This window comes from Sturnus vulgaris, chromosome 3 (genome assembly GCF_052056855.1).
Source record: "Sturnus vulgaris isolate bStuVul1 chromosome 3, bStuVul1.hap1, whole genome shotgun sequence".
Taxonomy (NCBI): domain Eukaryota; kingdom Metazoa; phylum Chordata; class Aves; order Passeriformes; family Sturnidae; genus Sturnus; species Sturnus vulgaris.
This window is the reverse complement of record NC_142245.1, coordinates 10,885,143-10,909,320: the sequence shown is the minus strand read 5'-3', so window position 1 is coordinate 10,909,320 and position 24,178 is coordinate 10,885,143. Positions and strand designations below refer to the sequence as shown.

At 39.3% G+C, this 24,178-nt stretch overlaps 2 protein-coding genes across 11 annotated transcripts in view; one reads left to right on the top strand and one right to left on the bottom strand.

The window, feature by feature from the left end:
* Window positions 1-24,168, bottom strand: part of PLEK (pleckstrin) — a 57,727-nt gene extending 33,559 nt beyond the window's left edge. Inside the window, exons 1-6 of one of the 10 annotated variants that reach the window (XM_088160991.1) lie at window positions 23,071-23,410; window positions 22,746-22,868; window positions 22,633-22,660; window positions 21,564-22,479; window positions 4,011-4,116; window positions 2,033-3,094 (exon numbers count right to left, since the gene is read on the bottom strand). Coding sequence is in view for 1 of the 10 variants with exons in the window: in XM_088160992.1 (XP_088017118.1) it covers window positions 2,033-2,035 (3 nt within the window). In the remaining 9 variants the exon portion in view is untranslated. Of the gene's footprint in view, window positions 1-2,032; window positions 3,095-4,010; window positions 4,117-18,771; window positions 18,942-21,563; window positions 22,661-22,745; window positions 22,869-23,070; window positions 23,440-23,828; window positions 23,926-24,033 lie in introns of those variants that run through there. The other 9 variants (XM_088160984.1, XM_088160985.1, XM_088160988.1 and 6 more) reach the window with 9 other exon arrangements.
* PPP3R1 (protein phosphatase 3 regulatory subunit B, alpha) overlaps window positions 23,454-24,178 on the top strand; it is a 38,590-nt gene continuing 37,865 nt past the window's right edge. The window contains exon 1 of the mRNA XM_014892850.2: window positions 23,454-23,689. Coding sequence (XP_014748336.1) covers window positions 23,687-23,689 — 3 coding nt within the window. The 5' untranslated portion in view covers window positions 23,454-23,686. The remainder of the gene's footprint in view (window positions 23,690-24,178) is intronic.

The window sequence follows — 24,178 nt, the reverse complement described above, 5'->3', positions numbered from 1 at the left end:
GTGGGAGAAGCAGCACTATATTCCATAATATGGAATGAGCAAGGGAACCTTTATAGCTCCAACACAGAGGGCATAGCAACTGTGTACATCAGTACCCTGTGGAGCAGGGTACTCCTCAAGACATTAGAGGAAGTACCCCAAGCAGAAGTTGGCACAGCTCAGCCAAGCCAAGCCTGTTGTTCATGTTGCTGAACAGCATTCAAGCTAGTTTTATACTACATAACAAAGAATTTCAATTGAGGAGAAAAAAGAGTGGAATCAGTTTTAGCATATCTTTTTATCTCTGGGACTTTTATTAAAATCTCATAGAAGTGAAAAATTAAATGAGATAATGATCTTTAGGACACAGTGAAAAAAAGTAGGCTGTCAAATCTCAGACCAGCTCTGAGTTACCTGCCATTGAGCCCCTTTAATGCAGAATTCCTAGAAGGAGGACAAGGCTTTAGTGCTATCTGCAACAGGTGATACAAACCAGTGCTTTAAAATACTTCAGAAACATCAGAACATATCTCTGAAATTGTTTCAACCATAGTCTACAAGTTTTCAAACGAGACTTCATTTAAAGTGAGCAGGTACAAAGTATTAGTCATTCCAGTCAAGAGTAAATGTCCAGCTCTGGTAAATTTTCTCCTCTGTGTTTTCTTGGTTATTATTTCAATTCCCACAGCTCCAGTAAAAGAAAATTAGCTGCTGCGGATTCAGATATTTAAAGCCATTTCTTCCAGGTCACAGTCACTTTGCAGAAATCACTGCCATGTGAATAGTAAAAACAGTAAAACTTTTATGTTACTTTTGTTCTCTTAGTGCATCATGATGAACCATGAGACGTACAGAGACTAATTTTCTGTCCTGTGGATTCCCTGGTGTTATAACATTACAGTTCAACTCACGATGCAGCCTCTCTATCATTATGGACACTAATTTCATCCAGTGTTCGGATTTGCAATTTCATAAAACTAAAGCAACTCAGTAGGGGCCCTCTGCCCCTCTTTTGATTTTCATAAAAAACCTTTATTATTAGGGGTGGAGGGGTGCAGAGGAAGGAGAAAAATAAGACAAAGTGCTCGACACAAGCTCCAATTTCTTAAGAAACCAGACAAAAATTGCTGTTGGGAAAAAAGCAGCAATCAGAAATACTCCAGCCAATCAGTAGATGGAGCTGCTAACAGGAAATACAGAAGCGTAGAATTGGTTGGGTTGTAAAAGACCTTTAAGATCATCGAGCCCAATTGTTAACTCTGCCAAGTGCACCGCTGAACCATGTCCCCATGTGCCACATCCACACATCATAATCCCTCCAGGCATGGTGACTCATATGTACCAGGAAGGAACTTTGAATCCTAGGAGCCATTAGTGAGGTGTAAACCAGATGTAAAAACCTCCCCATCCCCATCTGAGCTGCATAGACCACTCCTCCTCCCACACAAACACACCAGTGCCGCAGAACCCGAGTATTTATACTTATAAGCACTTTATACTTATATGGACTTTTGCATATAAGTGCAAGTATATATATGCAGAAGGCACTCCCTTCTGCTATTGATGATTTTCTTTTAATCCAAACTGGCACCTGAAGAGCAGCAGTGAGTGCTTTGTGGTCCAGGAGGAGATCAGAGAGGTCCACGGGAGCTCACACAGCACTGAACCCCACTGATAAGGCATTTCTGCCACCATCTCTCGTGACCCTGATTAGAGCCTTTGTTGCATGCAGCCTCATGAGAATTTCAGCTTGCCCAAAGTTTGGGAGCTTGCCTTTCTTGATATGCACAATCATTAGGACTGTTCACCCAAACTATAACACCTTCACAGTTCTCATAAATAAGGATAATACTACTGTAACAGACCAACCATTCCCTACTTCAAAGATGACTCCAAACTCTTATGCAGGTACAACATAACATTTCTAACGACAGAACCAAATCTCACCTCACCATTACACAGCATTGCTAATCTCATGCTTTTGTAACCAAAATTATGGTGCTGTGTGCCACAAGCTAGAACCCAGCTATCTCTGAATAAGATGACAACTTACCATTTGGCCAATGGACAGGATTCCTATACCCAATCTCAACACAGCATGTTTTTCAAGTGGGTCAGAACGCTGTCTCAGTCCTCTTTAGCTGGCAATGAACTGGAATTGGTAAAATTAAAACTCCACTGTAATACTAAAGATTCATCTCTCCCCTCCCCAAAAGTGCTTCATTCTCAGGGGAATAACATTAGCATTTATGGAAGTAAATGCCTCAGGGTTTTGTTAATGTGCTAATCAGCTAGAGCTTTCCACCTTCAGATCACAAGCATGAATCATATTCAGCTCAAAGATAAGTTGTTTCTAGCAGGAATTTGATATCAAGTTTTAATTCCAGCCCCTCCATCACAATTTCATCTTTATGCTTTCTATGCAGCTTTATTTTTCAAATCACACAGGGCTTTGAGCTCAGCAGAGCCTTCTACCAAGGACTACCAATCATAGCAAGATTCAAAATCATTTTAATACAGATCTCCAACATACACAGATTATCAAACTTAAAAAAAAAAAAAAAAAAGGAAAAAGAAAAAGAATTTTTTAAAAAGTAAGCTCTACAAACTCAAATTCACAGAAATGTCCAAAATACTAAGGTTTTTCAGCAAAGAGCTCCAGAAAGCAAAATCTGTAAAAATACCAGTTGCTTTAGATCCCTTTAACACTATAGAGTCCATTGTGGCCACATTATAGTATTTAAACGATCCAGTTTTACTTACACACAGCAAACAGTTATAACTGAGATACAGTTTTAGAAATAAGTCATACAAAATATGAAAAATTTACTTTGACTAAAAAACAACTGGGAGCAGGGTTTTGCATTTCAGTATTTGCAAATTCCCACAGTGCTTGTAATCCTTTTTCCTGCTAATTTAAAGTCACGGTGTGATGCCCTTATGGTCGCTCCTTGTCACAGCAGAGGTTCATCTCTTCCACAGGAGGGAGCTTTTCTCTTGCTAAGATGACGCTCTCTCGCAGTTCTTAATTTGGTGATGTGTAGGAGTTCTAAACATGCTGGAGTGCCCCATGCCTGACAGCTTCCACACAAGATTACCACAGAAGATTCAAAAACTGAAAAAAAAAAAAAACAAAGGAAAAAAGTGAACAATCAAGCATTTATAAGCTGAACCATTCTTGCACCCACATTTATGTCACACTATCACTATCCCCTAGTGCAATTACTTATATAGTGGAAAAACCTGAGCACATCAAGTCCTACACCTTTTATGTCCAGATATATCTGATGTATATAAATGTCACTTATGTGGCTAAAGATATCAGCTATCCAGATAGTAGTAGAAGAGGAACAATAAATCGCAAAAATATGGAGAACCTAACATCTGGCCTAATAACTGAAAATAATATTTGAATACTTGAAAATATATAGCACAAAAAGAAGGAATACTCTCTTTGGTCAACTATTTATTAAGCCAGTAGGTGACAGCTTTTACCAGGGTCAACCTTAAGGGCTACTTTTTCCAGAAAAACAACTCCCTTCCATCATTCAAGATTCCGTGCCACACTTGACTTACAGCTCTGAGCTGCAATTCCCATCAAGGTAACACTGTGCTATCATCACGTTTCCCAGCTGCTACCCCCACAACTGTTTCCTTAGCAAAAAAAAACCAAAAAACAAACCAAACCAACCAAACAAACAAAATAAACAACACACAAAATGCAGAGGTAAGAGTGATGCTTAAACTGTCCAGTTTTAGAGAAGAGAGAATTTCATATTCCCTGCTGTCTAAGTTTAGTTCAAGGGGTAAATCCTCCTCCTGATGTGTATAGTCAACTCCTGTCATTGACAGTGGGAATAACATGCACACAAAGGGGACAAGGAGTCCTTGAGGCCTGTTGTAGCAGTGACTTCTAAATATCAGGGTAAACATATTTTGCATGTGATAGGTAATAAGCCTGGGCATCATTTTCTGTGTTTTAAGAGTGTATTTTGCGTTTGCACACTCAGAGAACTAGACACCCTACTCACTCTGTTTCCAGGTTTGCAGGAACTTCAAGAAACCATTCTGCCATGAATAAGCAATTGCTGTATATATACAGATCTATAAACACAGATCTAAGCCCAGATCAAAGCCCTGTGGAGGAAAATGAAGTAGAAAGGATTAGACAAAATACAACTTCCACTCCAAAGGTCTTTCATGATGCTCAGAACCCTTTCCTCCTAATAAAGTCATAAGTGAAAAAATATTACAAATCTTCCTTGTCTTCAAATCCTTGCTGCTATTTCAAAGCCAACTATGGTATAATTATCCAGGCTGTGTTTTGGCTTACACATAATCAACACCTAGTAAAAAGAGATTCAGCTGCAAGTCATAGAAGCTCCACAGAAGGCAAAATGTCAAATTAGAAAAGCCAACTCTGACTGATAACTTTGTAGGGTTAAATTGGTTAAATTTTCATTAATTAATTAATTAATTAATTAATGTGATATCCAGATCTATGCTTGGGGCTAATTTTTCAGAACAAAATTTTTCCTATTTACAAGTAATTAACCCAGGAAAATTATGGTGCTATATGGTAAATGGAAACCTTAAAAAAAACCAAACCAAACCAAACCAAACAAACAAAAAACCAAACAAACAAAAAAACAAAAACAAAACAAAAAAAAAACAACCACAACAATACAGGCCAGATAGCAGAGGTTAAAAAAAGACTGCAAGGCAACCAGAATCTTGTTTGTTTAACATTAATAAGTCCCAGAGGGAAAAGTGACAGCTGTGTAAAGCCACCTCAGCGGTCCCTTTTTTGGTTTAATTACATCTGTTACTGATGTTTCATACAATGAAATGTCCACAGAATCTTTTCAAAGTTCAGCGTACACACAGATAAAGCTTGGACATATAAAGCAGGTTAAAAAGCATCCTCAGTGATACATTTTGAAAGGTAGCCAAGATCATCTTGGAAAGTCTCCTTAGGTCCAGTAAAAATCTTTACTGAGGGACACTGTGTATCAGCACTCATTTGACTTACTGGGACTTAAAGTGAACTTGACATCAAGTTTCCCAGTATGACTAGTAGTCACTTAAAATGACATCATGTCAATAATTACATTCATCCTATTACTTCTGTTTTATTTCTTTAAGTAGGGGTTTTGATTTTTTTTGTTTTGTTTTTGCTTTTGTTTTTTGCTGCATTTGAAAAGAAATGATGGAGTTTTTAAAGATTCTGAAAACAATTACTGCTTTACAACTTGAAACTGCAACTGAGAAACACAAAATGGTGGAGTCAGCTTTAAGATAAAAAGGCAAAGGACACAATAGCTAAGTAGAACTTGTCTGGGAAACAAGAATTACTTTGTTTCACTTAAGTTCCAATATTATAAACGGATCCACAATGTTTTAACCAAAGCTAGATACCCACATATATAGTCTGAATTTCAGAGTTGTTAAGCATCTACCTGCTTGACTTGAAAGAAAAAAGAACATTAGAAGCTTTAAGAAACAGAAAAATTTTGGAGCATTCTGGAAAAGGAAAATTGTCTCGTGTTATTTAAAGCATTACCTTATACTAAAGATCCTTCAAAAATTCATTTTCAAATAAAGACTGGAAAAACATATGCCAACTAAAACCTTAACCAAAAAACATTTTCATTTTCAAGCACAACTAGTGAAAATGAAATATATACACACAAAGAGTTAACTGGAATTTTGGGATGCTTAATTTGTTTGATCTAGAAGGCAGAAATTTTGTGACAATTTTTTTTTCTGCAAAAACCTGTTTTGATTTAAAGAGCTATGTAAGTAGTATTTCATAACTAAGACTATATAACTAAGTAACATTATATAAACTACTTACTTTTATCACTCCTGTAAAATCACTATGGCTCATAGACACAAGTGATAAACATCAAGTGTGATTTTTTTCATTTTTTCATTCAAAGTATTACTTCCTAACAAGGTGAAGGGTTAAAATAATAATTTGGCTCTCATGTTTTATTGGCCTCAACCCTTTCTTATTCCAAATTAGTGAAAATAAACTGTAAGGTACAATCCTTCCTAAACTACATATCTACTTAAACCTGAACATTAATGGGTCCCAGATCTTTTATCCCAGGGTGGTTCCTTTTTGTGCTACTCTTGCATAGGAGGCATATCAGGATTTTGACTGGAGAGCTGAACCACAGTCTCCAGAGGACATGAGTGCCTGGCAAAACAAATACAAGAAGCAAACACAGAAAAACAGAACAGTTATGAGGACTTGTGCTTCAGTTAGATTTCTCTTCGAAGGTGAAACCTGAACTGGGGCAACTACAGTGCCTCCAGCTCAGAAGAAAAGTCAACACATTATTTTGGAAGCTCACTTCCATAGAATATGAAATACTCATATGATCCCTGGATATTATTGCAACATACATTCAGCTTTACTGAAGTCATTAAATAATTTTAAGTTTTACAATCCAAAATGGCTTTCTTTAAGGTATTTGGCCTGTCTCATAAAAGAGACTTACAACAGTCTATGTGATGCACTGCCATTTCTGAATAATTTGTATCTGTGAAATAGGAATGGACACAAAAGCGTTCTTACTTTCAATACTTTGAGTACAACAAATAAGAGCAGGAGACTGCAAAAGTGAATCTTAGGAATTTGTGAGTAAAGTTAAGCCTGGAAAAAGGCAGTATGTGTGGGAAGGTGGTTTAAGGTTTTTTTATTTCTCATCATCCTACTCTGATTTAATTGCTAATAAATTAAATTGGTTTCCCCACGTTGAGTCTTTTTCCCCATGGCAGTAACTGGTGAGTGATCTCCTTCTGCTCGTATCTCAACCCATGAACCTTTGGTTATATTTTTCTCTCCCCTGTCCAGCTGAGGAGGGCTCTAATAGAGCTTTGGTGGGCACCTGGTGTTCAGCCCGGGTAAATCCACCACAATAAGAAAGGGAATTATTTCAAATTAGTTTTCATCATGTCTGTAAAGAGAACTAATACTAAAACAAAAATAGATCAGCAAAAATTGACAGTAAAAAAAAAGAACTGACTCCAGGTGTGAGAGAGTTTTCAGACCCCACCCGGGTTTATTGAGATTTGAAAGCACACAACCCATACTGAGTCAGGCAAAAACTCAATTATATCTCCAATTCTAATAGCGTTCTGTGAACTTCTGCACGTGTATTCGCAATACCTCACAAAGCTAGTATGATCGTACCAGTTTTAAAATCAACTTCTCAGGAAAAAAAAAAAAGTTTCTAGTACTGGAAATAAAGACATTTGATTTCCTTCACACTAATACTTTATATTTGATTGACTGGTCTTTAAAAAATTGAGAATTCCATCTGAAGCTTTTATACAAGTGGGACAATAAGGTGTTGGTCCTCTACAGATTTTTGGTGTTTAACAAAAGATATAAACTTATCTCTTTCCTCATGTAAGGATAATACAAAAATCCTTCTCCTCTGCTTTGTGGTCTGTTTTCACACAGAAAATTTATTATTGTGGAGCAATTTGCTTGTCAAATGACACTGATCATCACTGCATACACCTCATTACTTAAAGCTAGCTAAAAAAGGTTTGTCAAAATGTCAGTGGCAGTAACAGTCCCTCCCCAGCCATGGTTTTCAGGTTTTGGGGGTTTTTAAGCTCAAAGTGTTACTGGCATTCACACAGCAAAAATTCATCTATCTATGAGATTTTAAAACAAAAAAGGGGATATGGGTGTGGGTGTCTTATGCAGAACAGTTAAGTCATAATGAAAGCTCCATTGCAGCTCATTTGTAGTATACTTTAACCCTCATCTGGCATGACCACATTTAGCCTTTGTAGCCATTCCCTGGAAAAATAACAGGTCCTCAAGTGTTCCAACAGCATGCTTTTCATGAGCAGTGCCAAAAATTTAATGTGCATGAGGAGGTTCCTCACTCTGCCTAATAGATGAAAACCTTGCACCATTCCAACACCACATAAGGAGAGCTGCAGTCTCCAGTTTTCTTACATCTATGTTCTCTTTAAACAGTATTCAGAACATGCACAAGTTGTTTTTATTAGAGCTGCAGTCAAGAACACATCAGCTATAATGAAACAGTAAAATTTAAATGCTGCCAAAAATATTTTGCTTTGGTCTACTGTCAATTTGAGCTTTTGCCCAACATCCAGTTGCCCTCCAATCCCATAGAGAGCTGCTCCTCAAATAGTCGTAAGTTTATTTTGCTTTTACTGCAACTCTTCACTATGCAGCTGCGCAGTAGTAAACATGACCTTAACACTGAGTGGAAGTTTGGCAACAACTTGATTGCAAATGTAATCTACAACAGCCATGGAAGTTAGCCAAGCCAAAAGCAGAGCTACAGCTCTTAAAAACTCAGGCTATAAATGGCTATACAATATCACACTTCACACTGCAGTTTGCAAGTGTGATTAACTGCTGTGCTACACCTGCAAATCATTTCTCTGTTTGCAAATACTGCAGAATTAATGCCAAAGCCCCAATATCTGATTGTCTTCAAATCAGGTAACAGTAAATGAAGAGTAATAAATCAGTAGTATTGTTTGAAACATGCTCTGTTAAACAAGTGTGCAAGTCTCCATGGGATCAGGACCTTGGATGGTGAAGTGATGATCTAAACTGCACTGGAAAATAAAATGTCAGTGTAACTTTAAAGGCTCAAAATGATGGCCTGGTTAATGTAGCAGATAAAAATTAAAAGCCTTCATCAAGCTTCTAGGATAAATGTTTTAAAGTCTTTCTAGGTTCCAAAGTCTGAGTTTCTAAAACTTTGTAGTTATAAAACATACTATTGTCATGTTTTATAAGATAGAGGGAGCAGCTGAAACATGCATACATATGAGATTTACTTACAAACAGGCTACAGAAATAGTTAGTACTACCCTTTCTACTGTCAAAATGAAAGCTGAAGTACAAAGAGGAGGTTTCTCTGACAGTAATTTTCTAGGTAGAGATAAAAATAAGATGAAAATAAAGAGATGCAATTAGGTTAATTGTAACAGAATCTCTGAAGTGAACATTCTGATAAAATTCTGTGGCCAGCTGTCAGAGGCCAGCATATGGGAAGAGATATCAAAAGTCAATCCTGATAGCATCATCCATTCTCAAAACAGCATCAAGTAGATACTTGGCTCAGGGATATACTTCCAAAGTCAAAAAAAGCACTTCAAAATTAACATTGGTTAGATAATTTCCTCACTTAAACTGGCTTAACCCAAAAAATTTTCACCAATTTCAGCTACAGCATAGTCAGGCCCTAAACAAGTGGCTTCCAGAGCAGCTTTGTTGTCAGCTTAATTTGTAGCTGTCTCTCCACACTTATCACAATCACACGTTCCTGACTCTCCCCAGTGCCTCACCAGTGGCCATACAATCACATGCTTGAGCAGATCAGAAGGATAATTTGGTGCACACTAATTTTCAGGGAGGTTAATTTTCAGACACATTAACTCCCAGGTTTCTGCCATGCTCGCAGCTCTGGGAATACAAATAATGGTACAAGGTCAGAAAGGTGTAGCAGGGATTAGCTGTGCCTCAACGAAATGTGAAACCATATTTTCATACAGAAGTTCAGGCCTTGGCTCACTACAGCATTTGCAACCCTTCTCAGCAAAGCACACTGACTTGAGGCCTCAGTTACTATGGTGATAAGCATGGAATAAATGTTTATACATAATTAGCTAAATTATCCCTTCAAGAAAGCAGTTGTCCTTCTCACAAGCAGCTACTCCTATTTTTAAAATTATATAAATGTAAAAACAAATTAAGATTTTAAAGCTTAAGAATCACCTACTATTCATCCACAAGTTAATGATAATTTAAATCTATAGCAAGAATTTAAAAAAAAAGAAAAATTAGTCAATGAGAAATCTATCTCTTCTGAAATCTACACTGTAAATGCCCTACAAAATAAGCTAATGCTTGGCTTTAAACATTTTATGGTTTTGGTTAAGAAAAACAGGAGAGATTAATAAAACTATATTCATGTTTAACAAAATCTAAAAATACTTACTGAATGAAAAACTACTGTATGAGTCCTTCTGTGCAATCACTAAATTTAGTCAAACCTACTTGTAAAATATAAGCAGTATTTTCTAACTCTAAGCTTACTGCAAAAGAAATATGCTGATATGAACAAGTTAACTTAGTCAAAATGCTTAGTCCATAAACTCATGAGTAACTTACTTCCTGTTTCAAAAGACTATGAATCAGCAATTACTGTAGAACCATCTGCCACAAAGATGAATATTCTGCTCAGGGTTTTGGGGGGCCCTTTGCCACAATATTTACATATAACTTGTTTGTTTTTTTAATTAAGACAAATCAGTCCTAAAATGTGAAATGTGAGCACTAATCATATTACTTAGGATATAAAGTGGCCTTAAATTAAAGGAATACTAAGTTCAGAGTAGGCAAGATGATTTTCTAGGATCAATAACAAAAAAAAGTGATGGCAAAACTTAGCCAAACATTGAGTTCTTCCCTGAAGAAAAACAAATAATTGACAAAATGCAACAGAAACATGGCCAGCTGATGAGCTGTCCCCTTCTTCCCACTATGATCCCATCTGTTGCCAGCTCTTGCCTATCCACATGCACTACACTCCTCTCTCAGTCTGACCCAGATGCAGCCCTGGTCTCAAATGTGATAATGAAATCAAGCTTTATCCACCTAATGGGCATCAAGGACTGACTAGTGGCTAGAGATGGTGTTTTGGTGACAGTGAGCAACTAAAGAGGCTTCTAGTCCCAGTCACCTAATACAGCTCTTCTCTTTGAAATTTTTATTCATTTTCCAGACTGTCAACATGTCTGGAAACATGTCAACATGTGTATTCTGTCCCCAACCCAACTGCTTGATAAATTAACTTTAGAAAAACTCCAGCTACATGAACTGTTTAAGCTAATAGGGATAATATTTTAAGAACTGAGGTAGGAAGCAGACATAAGCAGGTTCATATAGGCAGATCATATGTGACAAACTCCCAGTAATGGCAAAACCAATGGTATATTCCCTTTTCCTGCAGCATGGCTGGAGCCAATGCACATATCTGCTATCTACTCACACACTACAATCTACTGATAAGGAATAGTGAGTTCCTAACCCTAATAAACTCATAGAATAACATTTAGTTATCCTTTACATGTAGGCTTTAAGTTCCTCCAAGACAAAGAGCTTCTTCAGTGCTGTCTTAGGTTGCAATACAGGACGTGACCAAAAGTATGTATTCTATCACCATCTGGGGCAGTGATCCATATCTCTGTGGGAGATATTCTCTGCTGATGGGCCATCTGTTAAAAACCAGGTGGGGCAGTGTTCTCTATCTTTTCCACAACTCATCCTTCCTCCAGGAAGGTATCAGCTGTTAATGGGCCATCGAATCCCACTGCATGACTGATAAAATTACATCATCCCATTGGGTCCCACTGTATGACTAATAAAGTTAAATCATCCCACTGGGAGATGCTCCAGCCAGGGGGAGGAGCCAAGCCTTTCCTACCTAGATAAAAACTGAGATTTGGAATAGCAAGGCAGCCTTTTTCCACTGGATTCCAGAGGAAAACCAGACCTTTCCATATCATCACTGGACCTTTGGAGGAAAACTACATCCTTCTACAGGAGCGCTGCTTCACCTGAACCACATCTGTCACTGCAGGTGGACTGTAGCTACCATTTAATGGGACTGCTACCAACACCCTGACTGATGGGTGCCAGGTTGTATTCTGACTCTGTCTGTGTCTTTGGGTTTGTTCTTTGTAATACTGTATTTCTATTTTCATTTTCCTAGTAAAGAACTCTTATTCCTATCCCCATATCTTTGCCTGAGAGCCCCTTAATTTCAAAATTATAATAATTTTAAGGGAGGGGGTTTACATTCTCCATTTCAAGAGAGGCTCCTGCCCTTCTTAGCAGACACCTGTCTTTCAAACCAAGACAAGTGCCCTGAACTTGTTGACACACAAGATATAAAGGGAAGATGTACAGCTGATCATGAAGAAGCAGAACGTAATTTTGACTTGCTCTAAGAATAGGCCAAATGCCTTCCTCCAGTTTGCATGCAAATTTATAAGTGAAGACAATGCAGGCATTTGAGGGAAGAAATTCTGCTTAGAATCTGATTATCTCTTCAGAAACCACCCAAATGTTAAAATATCTTCTTAAACACCAAGGTTTGCAGCTTTAGTATCTTGTATGAAGGGAGTTTTAAGTGAGAAACAGTTACATATTTATAAAAGCTATCTTTGTTTTGATTGAGTGTTTAGCTGCAGGAAGCAGTATGTTATTGCAAAAGGCAGTAACCAGATAATTAAGTCAAACTAAATGCCCTTTTATCATTAAAAACATGTGTTACTATTAATTCACAAAACATTCATTAACATTTACAAGATAATCCTTAGCAAGAAACCAGACCTCTCCAAACACAGACACTAGAGCTATTGGTTGTGCTAGGAGCTAGATAAATCGACTATTATGCAGCAAAGCAATTTCAAAATGTTTTGGTTTTTTTTATCAATACCTTTAATATTTTGAGTTGTTTCCAATTTTTATGGTATACAGTCTTAAGGATCCTGTTTTCAGTTAAACATGAAACAGTAAAGACAGCAAAGAATTTAACAGAATACCTTTACTGGAAGCACTGTCAATTTAGGCTGCAGCACAAAAAAAACAAAGCAAAAAAAAAAGCAAAAAAGAGCACCTTTTAAGATTTGTCTTGCTTTTAATACCTGAAATTTCATTAGTGAGCTAGTCTGTCTCTTCTATGCAGATACAAAAGTTTATCTAATATTGATGACATTGCATTTTGAAACTTTTATAAGTCATTAAGAATACTTTTGTTCTTTCTATTTATTCCTCTACAAAAAGGTATGTAGGCTGGACATGTCCAACAAGGTTGAATTTACCATATTTTAATATAATGTACTTTCCAGTAAGTTAAATATGGATTATACTATGTAAATAACAATGGACATATAAATACACTATGCATTTATATAAGAATTTATGAATCCTCCACCAAGTGAATTTCAAAGAGGACATTTCAAGAGAGTTCAAAATCCACATGTCCACCTGAGATACCTACTGTATAAGGTCACATAGAAAATGAATGAAAAATCTATTGTTAAAAATCCTCTATTTCAGTGGTGTAAATTGAGTATTAGTGGAGGTGTTCCCAAAATGACATCCAGAAAAGCATGTGCACTAGAACACTTTTGTCTTAGACATCAGGATTTTCACTTATCAACCTCACCAATGCTTAAGTAATGGATTTGTTCATAGTTGTAGCAAAAAATCACTGTGGTCATGATCAAGATTTGGCATCCCAAGCTCCACAAGAAACTTAATACTCAAGTACATAGTGATCCCATAAACCAGAAGAGAAATAACAGGGTGCAAGCTAAACCTTGTGCAGACAACAACGTCTGGACCAGTTCTCTGGTCTTCGTCACAACAGATTAGGCCAGAGCACTTTACTACACTTGAGGACACATTTGGACAAGGTGTGATCCTGAACAGACCACATAGCACCTGGGGACAATTAAGGATGCTGCAGAGCCTACACATTAGCTCAAAGGGTGTGGGCAAGAGGGGTTGCCCACGGCAACAGCTTTTTACTGGTCTCCTCAGGGATGCAGCATCCTTCCAGCTCAACCCCACTGCTCAGTGAAAGTAGACTCACTGGCAGTGAAATTCCTGGGAAACTGGTTTTATATCTTAACTGTAAGTTATCTGCAGTTACCCCAGTCCAAACTCTCTCAAAATATAAGTATCCCACAACTGTCATGAGATACACAGGAGAAGCTTCAAAGCTGGCTACTCACAAGTGTGTACTTGAGCAAATACTTAAACTGGCTATGATGCCAAGGGTTGAGTACTTTAAGCTTTCATCATATTCTACAACATACATCTACACATGTATGCATTCAGTCAGAATGAACACCCACATGTTCAGAACAAGATAAACTACCATCATCACTAACAAATTAACAATTTGAGCAGTAAAATATGTACTATCTGTTACTAAAATACCAATAAACTAAAGGATTTACACTGTGAGGCTAGTTCTTCCTTAATGATTATACAAACTAGATACATAATTGAACACTGTAAAAACAAGATATACTCTTAAAAGGGGAGTCTTGACTGCTTCAAAGATGGATGTTTTTTATCTTAATACCAGAAGCTTTACTGGCTTTATATGTTCACTGTTCTTTGCTAGCACCTTTGGAAACCTTGATAATACAGCAACATTTCCTCTTTAAAAAGTCTGTTTGCAGGGTCACTCAGATTTGCAAGCACTGGAAGGCTCTGAGACTAACAGCTCATATCTGAGGAAGTTTCTTGGTTTGTTTTTAAAACACTGCTTACTCCACACAGCTATTTCAAGGGCTCTTACCTCTTACCTTATCCAAAGGCATTTGAGTGTTGAAAAGTAGGTTATACTGAAAATTATTTCTCTGCAGAATTAATCTAAAATATGCTCTATTTATTGCACTCAGAACAGCAGTGCTTAAAAAAAAAAAGCTAACAACCCACACAAGAAGGACTGCAGGTTGTTCAACATTAAATGTAGATCTTTATTTACACGTGTGAGAAAAAGTGGAATCCTTCATACGCGCCAGAGAAATTCTCTCACTGTACCAGATGTGGGCATATCTGGTGTGCTACCCATATAGACTGACCTGATCAGGAGAGGCAGATTGGGTTTCACCACCAAGAGGATTACAGATTACTCCTTCACCCTAACAGCATCCCTTCTCTCTTCCCTGGCCTTAAGCTAAATCCAGTGCTAACTGCTGCTGCATTTCATCAGCAGAAGACTGGGTATGTATTCCCTGGTATTCAGGCATTAATTAGTTCCTTCCATCCCACAGTACGATTACAAGATGCAGACACAGAGAATGAAAGCTTTCAGCTGCTTGCTCCTGAGATCCTGGTTTAAGTACTACTAGAGATGGAGAAGTCATACCCAGCAGCACAAGAGAGTATTGATAACCTGTGTTTATTCTTGGCTAGGGATGTCAGAATCGGGAAGTAGCATGTTGCCTCACTGTGCTATGATGGCATTGCTCAGAATGGTTTCTATTTGCAAGAGGGACATAACATAAACATTTCCCAGTCACACCCTACACTTTTTGCTCTGGGAAGGTAACAAAATACTCCTGTGAGCACAAGTCAGACAGAAAACTGAAAATTATGGTGACCAAAAAGCCACTACAGTGTTGTTTCTTCTTGTCCAAAACTGGTGTGAGCTATAACAGGAAAAAGACACTGACTGCAATTCCACTGAGAAGGTTTGTCAGAACAGCAGTAGTGCGTCATCCGCAGGCTGCACTTACCCTGGGAACACTGGGTCCCAGCGGGTCCAGCAGAACTGGATACACTTCAGTAAACCTTTCTCAGTTCTAACCCATGGAGTCATAGCATTAGAAACATGCTTATTACAACACTGAATGAGTTTCTATATTTTTTTAAGTACCGAGACTTACATGCAGTACAAAGGTCTCGTGGCATTGTGAGGTTCAAGTGCATACCTTACTTTCCTGGGCATTAACTCCCCTCTGCAAATTTACCAGCTGTTCCTAAATCTGCATAAGTCATATGACAACTTCAACTGAATGGGAAAAGACAAAACTGCAGTTCTTTAAAAGATAATACCATTTTTTCAACCCGGTCTTATCTCATTAGTACTATCCTGACAACTAATAATCTGCATTTTTTTTTTCTGACACTGTTCTCTTAAGCGTCTTTTTGGTTATTTATGCATAAACACATGATGCAAAGTCACAAAATGTTCTGTTGCATTACCCTCCAGCTGAAAAGCATTAGAATCATTACTGTTCTTATTGTTCCTGCCACAGACAAGGCTTACAGAAGTGGGTTTTTTGAAACTAGATTTCATATTGACGACAGCCTGGAGTATCTCCTGCTGTATAATACATGCTGCATAAACTAGGGACAGTACATTTAAAGATATTATCATCCAGTGGAAAATTGTTTGGGCTTCAGCAAAATTCCAGCAGTAGTACTTTACAGTACAAAATCTGAAATTGTTTTCAGTGTGCAAAGCAGGCTGCAAAATAAAATGCACAACTTCCAGAGAGCAGTTTTCTTCCCGATTGACAGAGGAAAGAAAAACAGCACTGTATGACTAAGACACCCAAAATTTCATGGTATTTACTTAGAACCTCACTGTCATTATGCATACATTTTGTCTGCAGGGAGACAGAATCGGGGGAATTTTGATAGGAAAATAAGAGAAAATGTCTTTATTCTGACTTTTGAAATCTCCTCTGGAAACACTGCAGGTCCTTTCAGAAAAGGAAAATTTTTTTTTTCTTGTGGGAGGATTCAGAAATAGCATGATGGATCAGAAGCTGATATTAAATCTACTGAAGTTATAAATCAATTCCACACCAGAAACTCGATGGTACTTTGCCAAATAAGTTGAAGGCAGAAGCACAATGACTTAATACTGTACCAGGGTAACAATCTGCACAGTATCCCTGGCAAGTGCCCCTTTTAATTAGACAGTCTTCTGCAAGATGAAGGCCCAAAGATTAAATCACTCAAAATCTTCAGATTAACAGAGATTAACAGCAAGTCCAGCCAATTTTTAATTCCTGTAATAGATTCTTTAACTTCAGCGCAAAGCAAGAGCTCCCAGTAGCTTTAGTCACACACACACACACACACACTGCAAAAACATTACAGTCTGTTACCTGCAGTCTATTACCTACCTCTAAGGACGAAGAGAACGCCAGGAAGCTAAACCTATTTATGATTCCTTGAGTAACAATACTGTGTTACAAGCTCAAACAGCAAGCATAAAACCTAGGAAGTCTAAATGCTTGGGATTCAGATCTGAACCTGCTTTATGTGAACAAAACACAGAATCCCCATCAAGCAGCTTGAGTGTAATTTCACTTTCTACTGAAACATCCACACACCACTAAGGAGCTAAGGTGATTTTCTAGTCCTGTGCTGCAGGTGCAAAATACCACCATGATAAGAAAATTCGGTATCCAAAGTTGATACAAACACTGAGAGACAGGCACGACTGACAGGCCAGGTGCTTTGCACCTTGAGAAAAGAGTATCACCTTTCTGAATTCCCTGGGAAAGAAAAAAAATCCCATCCTGTGGCAAACATATCTTATTGGCATATGGGGTTATACTCCCTTAATGACAAACCACGCAGTCCTCAATCTGCACTCCCAAGAGTCTCTGCATGGAACAGCAGCCCCGAGCAGAGAATTCCTCACACAAGTGGCTCCCTTAGTTTGCCTTGGCTAAAGCGCTCTGAACATTTACATTAATATATGTGATCATGTTGCATCATGTTTTCCTTGAAAGCTCTAACACACTACTTAATTTTTCATACTGCTGACTGCACTGCAAGTGAAAACAGATTACATGAGCACAGAGATCATGGTAGTAAAAGCTGCAGAATAAACGCACAACTAAGCTAGATGCAATTTAACATATCACACCACAGACATTTGTTAATGCCATTGTTTTTGTCCTCTATGATAACAAAAAGAGGTTAATAGACAGAGAACCTTGCGCTAATTAACACACACTGATGTGCTAAAAGGTAGTTCACAGGAAAACATGCACGCTGATTAGTTTTGAAAGATGTTACTAACTGATACTCAAAATTTGTCCCCAACTCAAACTGTTAGAGGATCAGCACAAAGCAATTCCCTACTTTTCTCTCTGATACAAGAAAGACAAGAAACAAATAAAGACCTTTTGGCATAGTTTCAGTTCAGATTGTTGTTTTGCCAATAAATCATTGGTCTAGCTTACTGCCTGAGTCATCACCTTCACACTTTGCACTGGCCAAAACCTCAACCAGTCAGCCAATATATGACCAGTGATAAAACATTAATTCAAGATATTGTTTCTATAATATTTGAGATACATACATTAATAGCTCATTAACAACCTGTGTAAATCAGTCTCTGCCACCTTAATCAGTTACTGCAGGAAGGTAAGAATGTCACAACTCAGACTGATACACATATATCTCTAGCAGAATTAAGCAAAATAAATTAGACTTTGCAAAGTTTGTAAACAAGCACATAAGTGAAGGAAAAAAAAACCCAAAAACAAACACTACTCCAGCACTTGCTTCTATTTGTTGCAAGGTCTTTGAGCAGTCAGCCCATAACAGCTTCCGAGAACAAGTCTTCAGAAAAAAAGCAGCCAATTATACCAACCCCAGCTACACCTGGATGCCATCAGGAATTCTTAAAAACTGCTAGGCAAACAAGATCACTACATGAAAGTATTATGCTAACAGCAGAGTCTCTGCAAAAATGCAACCTTTTAGTCTCAATCTTTCTTGCAAATTGTTTCCATATTTTTATGCAGAGAGTTATCTGGTAATGTGATTATTACAGGCACATGGGCAAAGACAAAGAAAGCATTTTTATCCCCAGTACATCCTAGCCAGAAATGGCAGTAAGTTTAAAAAATCAGAAAGCCACTCTTCATAATGCAGTTAAGCAAAAAAACAAAAAGTTTCTTGTAATGGTTTTCAGTTTGTGGCTTCAAGTCCTTGGGGGCTGTTAATGACAAACAAGATCTGAAAAGAAATAATCCTACAATCAGGTAATTTAATTCACAGCACCTTGGGCAGCCAGATCTACAGACCAGAAGCATTAACAAACACTGTTTCAGTAAATGCACATATGCAAGAGACAACTGTACATCTGCACCTCTTCTAGCAATTTGAAATCCAGCATCCTAAAGTGACACAAAATAAACCAATGGGTAACTAAAACTCACCCCATTACCTACAGCTTCACAAGGCTTCTGTGCCCCACAGCATTCTTCTGGTCTTTCATTAGATCAGTTTTTTCAGCTATGCCTTACTGGACCTGAAAGGTATCATCTCCCTTTCCTCCCAAGTCTTGGCACTTTATACATGCTCTCACAAATATGTGAGAAAATAAGGACAGGCTCCCTTCGATTTCTCTCAGCTGAAAAGACAGATAGATGTAGAAGTAAGAGAGATACAATGAGAGGCACATTATCCTTCCAACCATTTGTCACTTTTAGTCAGTATTGTATCTTCAGATTTCCTTATTATTCTTTAATTACAATTGAAACGATGAATCAATATGATGCATTGGTTTTACAGATATTAAGAGTTCAGAACTGCACTAACAGGGAAATTCAAACATGCTGAGAAAAGACCATTTTCATTTCTATCTGAAAAGGCTTCCTCTTCTGCTGATAAGCTTCCCTTGCCCACTATAACTGAAAGCCAGCTCATAAAAGGTTGCTTTCCTTCCTTCCTTTTACAGAATTACAGAAGCATAAGAGTTTTTGATTTTTATAAAAGACTACTACATACGAACACAAAAACATGCTTAGAAATAGTGTATTTTCAAGCTTTATTGCACTGTCCCAAGAGTTTACCTGCATTGCTGGGAAAAGCTGCTTACAGCCTGTTAAGGGTCAGGACAGAAGATTATTTAATTAGGTGGCAGTCCTGACCCTGGGTTACGGGGAGGGAATGCTCCTTACAAATTGCATCGAGCAGGGTTTGTGAGTCAGGAATGTTTATATGAAGACTAGCGCAAGGCAAGACAAAGAAGGATATGACCAGGACATCAAAGACACATACTATGTTAAAAAACCCTCAAAACTTTGAGACAGTTAAGGCATCACAAATAGCACTTTCAAAAAAACATGTTATGAAATGAGCTACAGCCCAGACACATAAGCAGCAGCACGGAAACTTTTCCAGGCATTAGGTCAAGCACTGTGCAAGCCAGATCATAATGGTTAATAACACTGAAGATCCCAAACAGGTACTCTCAAAACAGAGTTTACATGTTTACTTATCTGTAGCTTAATCAGTTTCCATTTACATGGAGACAGATGTTTTTGACACTGGTAAAACCCTGGGGTAGGTGGCCTGGAGGGGTGGTGGAAGGCCCATCCCTGGGAATATTCAAGGTCAGATTGGACCAGGCCCTGAACAACCTGATCTATTGGAGATGTCCCTGCTTATGGTGGACATAGGTGGCCCCATGGCTGGACTAAGTGGCCCTTAAAGGTCCCTTCCAATCCAAATGATCCCACGATGTTATGATCTTAGTTTGAATGGTTGCAATTATGCTGCAGATGAGCTTTACAAACAGCAGAAAATGTCAAAGCAATGTCTGAAACTTACTCTTAAAAAAAAAAATCACACATCAATATTTGCAAAAATATTTGTCAAAAATACAGGTAACATAATGCAAAAGGTTAAATGCAAGTCATGGCTTTCTACAGACTCTTACCTACACAACAACAAACACCATCTTTCATTTTTAAGTTGTTTTAGAAGTTGGATATAGAAGAAAAGCAATCAGACAAAAGAAGGGAATTAAAAGTGCACTACTTCTTTGTACTGCATCTAGAGGTTCAAAACTATTAGCAGTGACATAACTGCATTACAAGATTAAAATAGTGTTTTCCTAAGTTCTTTGCTCTGTCTACATGGAACTCAAAAAGGTAACAAATAAGCTATTATGTCCTTCATTTCTGTTTATTTTAATCTCATTACATTATTCAAAAGAAATTCTAGCCTCCTTCAGTTTAATTTAGCTGATTTTATTCCAGATTTACATCTGCTAGATACAGCTGAAATGGCAGAGATGCAAGTAGCAAGACTGTTTTCCAGAATTTCTTTTTCACTTGGAGATCTCAAGTTGTTATTTTTTGGCTAGAAGCCAGTCAGTTTTAATGCTAGCTTTTAGTGAAATCTAGGAATATTTTATTCCTAAATATCCTATCAATTAGGATTTTTTCCCTCAAAAGAAGAGACATCCTAACCATCTGTATCTGTTAATAAAAACAGGTAGAAAATTCCTTCTCTGGACCAGACCATTTTCTGATGTAGAACCCCCCCCACTGTGGCTAGGCCCAGGTTCTTACCAGCCTGTTTTGCTGATTTGTTATTAACTCAAATCTTACACTTTTGTTTTAGTGCTTTTGTTTTCTTCTGGTGCAAACTACCACCGTTCAGTTTCACTCATCACCACCACCTTCACTTAGTTACTTTTGCCAGACTTGTGTGTGCAATGTCCCTGACCCACTCTTGGTTCTTCCTGCTCAAGCTTCTCCCTTGCTGCATTTCAGTTTGGGAACAGAACATTCATCAGTCATTAACAGTTTCTAAGAACTACACATTTATTGTTCTGCTTTGCTTCAGTCTTCTAGAACAGAACAACTTTTGATCTATTCTTGAACTCCACAGTCACCCTTCATTTATGTAGGTCCCCGAGCACATTTCCCCCTATGGGAGATTCCCATTCCTCTTAGCATTTGTGCATTTCATTTCAAGATTCCAGGTTTCTACAAGCACTCTAAAGGTAACCTTTGCTAATCTTAGATCAGCTCAGACTCCCACTAATAGGGCAACAATGATGAGGCACTTCCTCTTCCAGAAGGAGCTGAAGGGAGAGGATATTACCATTTAAGACTGGAAAGCTCATGCTCTCAGCTGTGGTCCTAAAAAATTAGCCTGGTTTTAAAGCATTAAAGCATTTAAAGCATTTAAAACATTCCCCCGTGGATTAGCTCACCATTCACCTTGAACTTGGCAGAATTAATTTGCATTTCACTGGCGAAGTGTCTAGCTATTGTGAGCCAGGTAACAAATGCCTGAAAAACAACATCAACGTGGTACTGAGTCTTCTCTTTGGCAGTATTAACACAACGATATCTAATTATTATTTTTACATTACCACCTAATTTGTTACAGAGTTATATGGTATGTCACGGTGCTCCAAAATAAACCCATTTAGCAGAGAAAGGGCAGAAGGGCAAAAACACCAAAGGAAATGTGGAATCACATCCTCTTTATTAACTATTAACTATTTACCCTTTACAGAGGTTTTTAAAGGTATCATCTGGCCTATTTAAAGCTTCACAATATGTAGAGATCACTCTCTGAGGGCCAGCCTTACTTATGCAAGCAGTTGCATTGCCCTAAATGTTGCCTCAAAGGGGTTACTGAGACTACATCTTTCATCTGAGTTTGCATTCAGCTCAGTAATTTTATTTTGTAGACTATGCAGGGTACAAAGCCAGCATAAAACAACAAAGATACATGTATACACTTTCAAGGATTGTCTCATCACTGCACAATTCCTTTACTTTTGTATAATTAACTATTAACAGTACTGAAACACCATTCTCTAAAAATCTGTTAAATATGGGGGTTGGGCTAGACGATCTCCGGAGGCTCCTTCCAACACTATCTGTGATTCATTACCGAGTAGCTTCAAGCCTGGACAGCCTCCTGCCGTACAATGTTACAAACCTGAGAAAAATAACAGTCAGAACACAGGGAGAGCAGCCATCTCTCAAAGGTGCCCTTCCAAATGCCTCTCTGCGCAGAGCTTTCTCCCTGTGTGGATTTGTTTTTTTTCTTCTCCCTTTTGCAGAACACAGAAGTCACACGAGGAAGCTCAAGCAGCAAGGGCTCCAGCAGCACAGCTTATAAAAATACATACATATACACACACGCATATATATATATATAAAAAATAATTACATACATAATATATATACAGGTTATAGCTGAGGGAGTCCAGCCTAAGCAGAAGGTGTTTGGGAGAACAAGGATGACCAGCAGCTCTGGCAGTTTACCTGAGGGAACCTTTCCCTGGGCAGAGGCCTGAAAGAGCAAAGATAACAACTGTTAGCACCAGTAGCTGTAGTAGAAATAAACCTTGGTTTTACTAAGGTATTTTTGTACTTACGCCTGCTGTACAGGTCAGGAAATCCGCATCCTTGGGGTCCTTTTCAAGATTTTTTAAGCCATTCACTGCGGCCCCACAGTCACATTTAGCCAGGCCCAGCACTGAAAATGATCATTCATTCATCTGTCAAATCATACAAGGGTAAAAAAGTGTATGTCATCACCCTGAATCAGTCCTGGTTTAGTAGCAAAAAGAAAGCAAACAGTTGTGTTTTGTAGTTAACATTCAACACAAAAGGCCTACTAAAAGGGACCTTCTAGCAGCCCCAAAAATCGCCTTTTCCCCACACACTTATGAGTTCAGCCCGGAGGAGGAGGAACCTCACCGCTCTCTCCAGCTAACTGGAGTCCGGCCTCTTCTACCCTGCCTGCAGTGAGATCACCTGAGAAAACGGCCTCAAGATGAGATAGAGGAGATTGGGATTAAACAGTAGAAGTCAGACACTGGAATAGACTACTGAGGGAGCTGGTGGAGCCATTAACCCTGGAGGTGTTTAAGAGACGCCTGAATTTGGCGCTGAGTGATGTAGTTTAGCGGTTTAGGAGTTTAGAAGTTTCGAGGTTAGAGTCACAGTGACAAGGCTAGGCTCAAAGGTCTCAAAAAATCTCTTCCACCCCTGACAACCCCACAGTCACCGCGCCGCCATTTTGCGCTCCCACCTCCCCACCCCGCGGGGGACGTCACGGCATTGGCCCCGCCCCCCTGGCGCGGCGGAGTACCCGGATGTGAGAGCCCCGCCCCCTCCGCCCCGCGCCAGCGCCGCTCGCGCCCCCTCCCTCTCTCTCTCCCTCAGTGCGCGGGTCAGCGGAGCCTTTGCCGCAGTGACGGGAGCGGGATCGGACTGGGAGTGGCAACGGCGGCGGCGACGCCTGACAACGCACAGTGAGGCCGGGGTCGGCGGATTCATTTGCGGGAGAGACGCCTGACGCCCACCCGCCGCCATGGTGAGGACCCTCCCTCGCTTCCCTCCCTGCCTCTTCCCACCTCCCCACTCCCGCTCCGCCGGAATATTCCAGACCGGGCCGGGTCCCCCACCCCCGCGGCCCCACCACCGCTCCGCCTCGGCGCTGCCCTGCCCCTGACCCGGCTCCTCCCGCCCCCGAGCCGTCCACGTCCTCCCGCGGGCGAACGCCTCTCCGGGCTTCCTTCCCGGCTCTCCCCGGCGGCGGGCGCATCCCCCGCTCTCCTCCGCCGCCCACGGAACCCCGCTGGCTCTCCGCCTCCTCCCTCTACCGCCTTGGCAGCGCTTGTCGGGCTCGGCCCTTCCCTTCCCCAGCGCCCTCCGCACCTCACCCCCACCCGGCCCTCTCCGCGGTCTGGGGATTCGCCTCGCCCGGGCTGCGTCTCGTGTGTTCCCCAGAGGCACCATCGTCCCCCGGAGCCGTTTCCAAACAAAATTCGGGCGATTTCGGCAGCGCTGCCGTGCGGGGGTT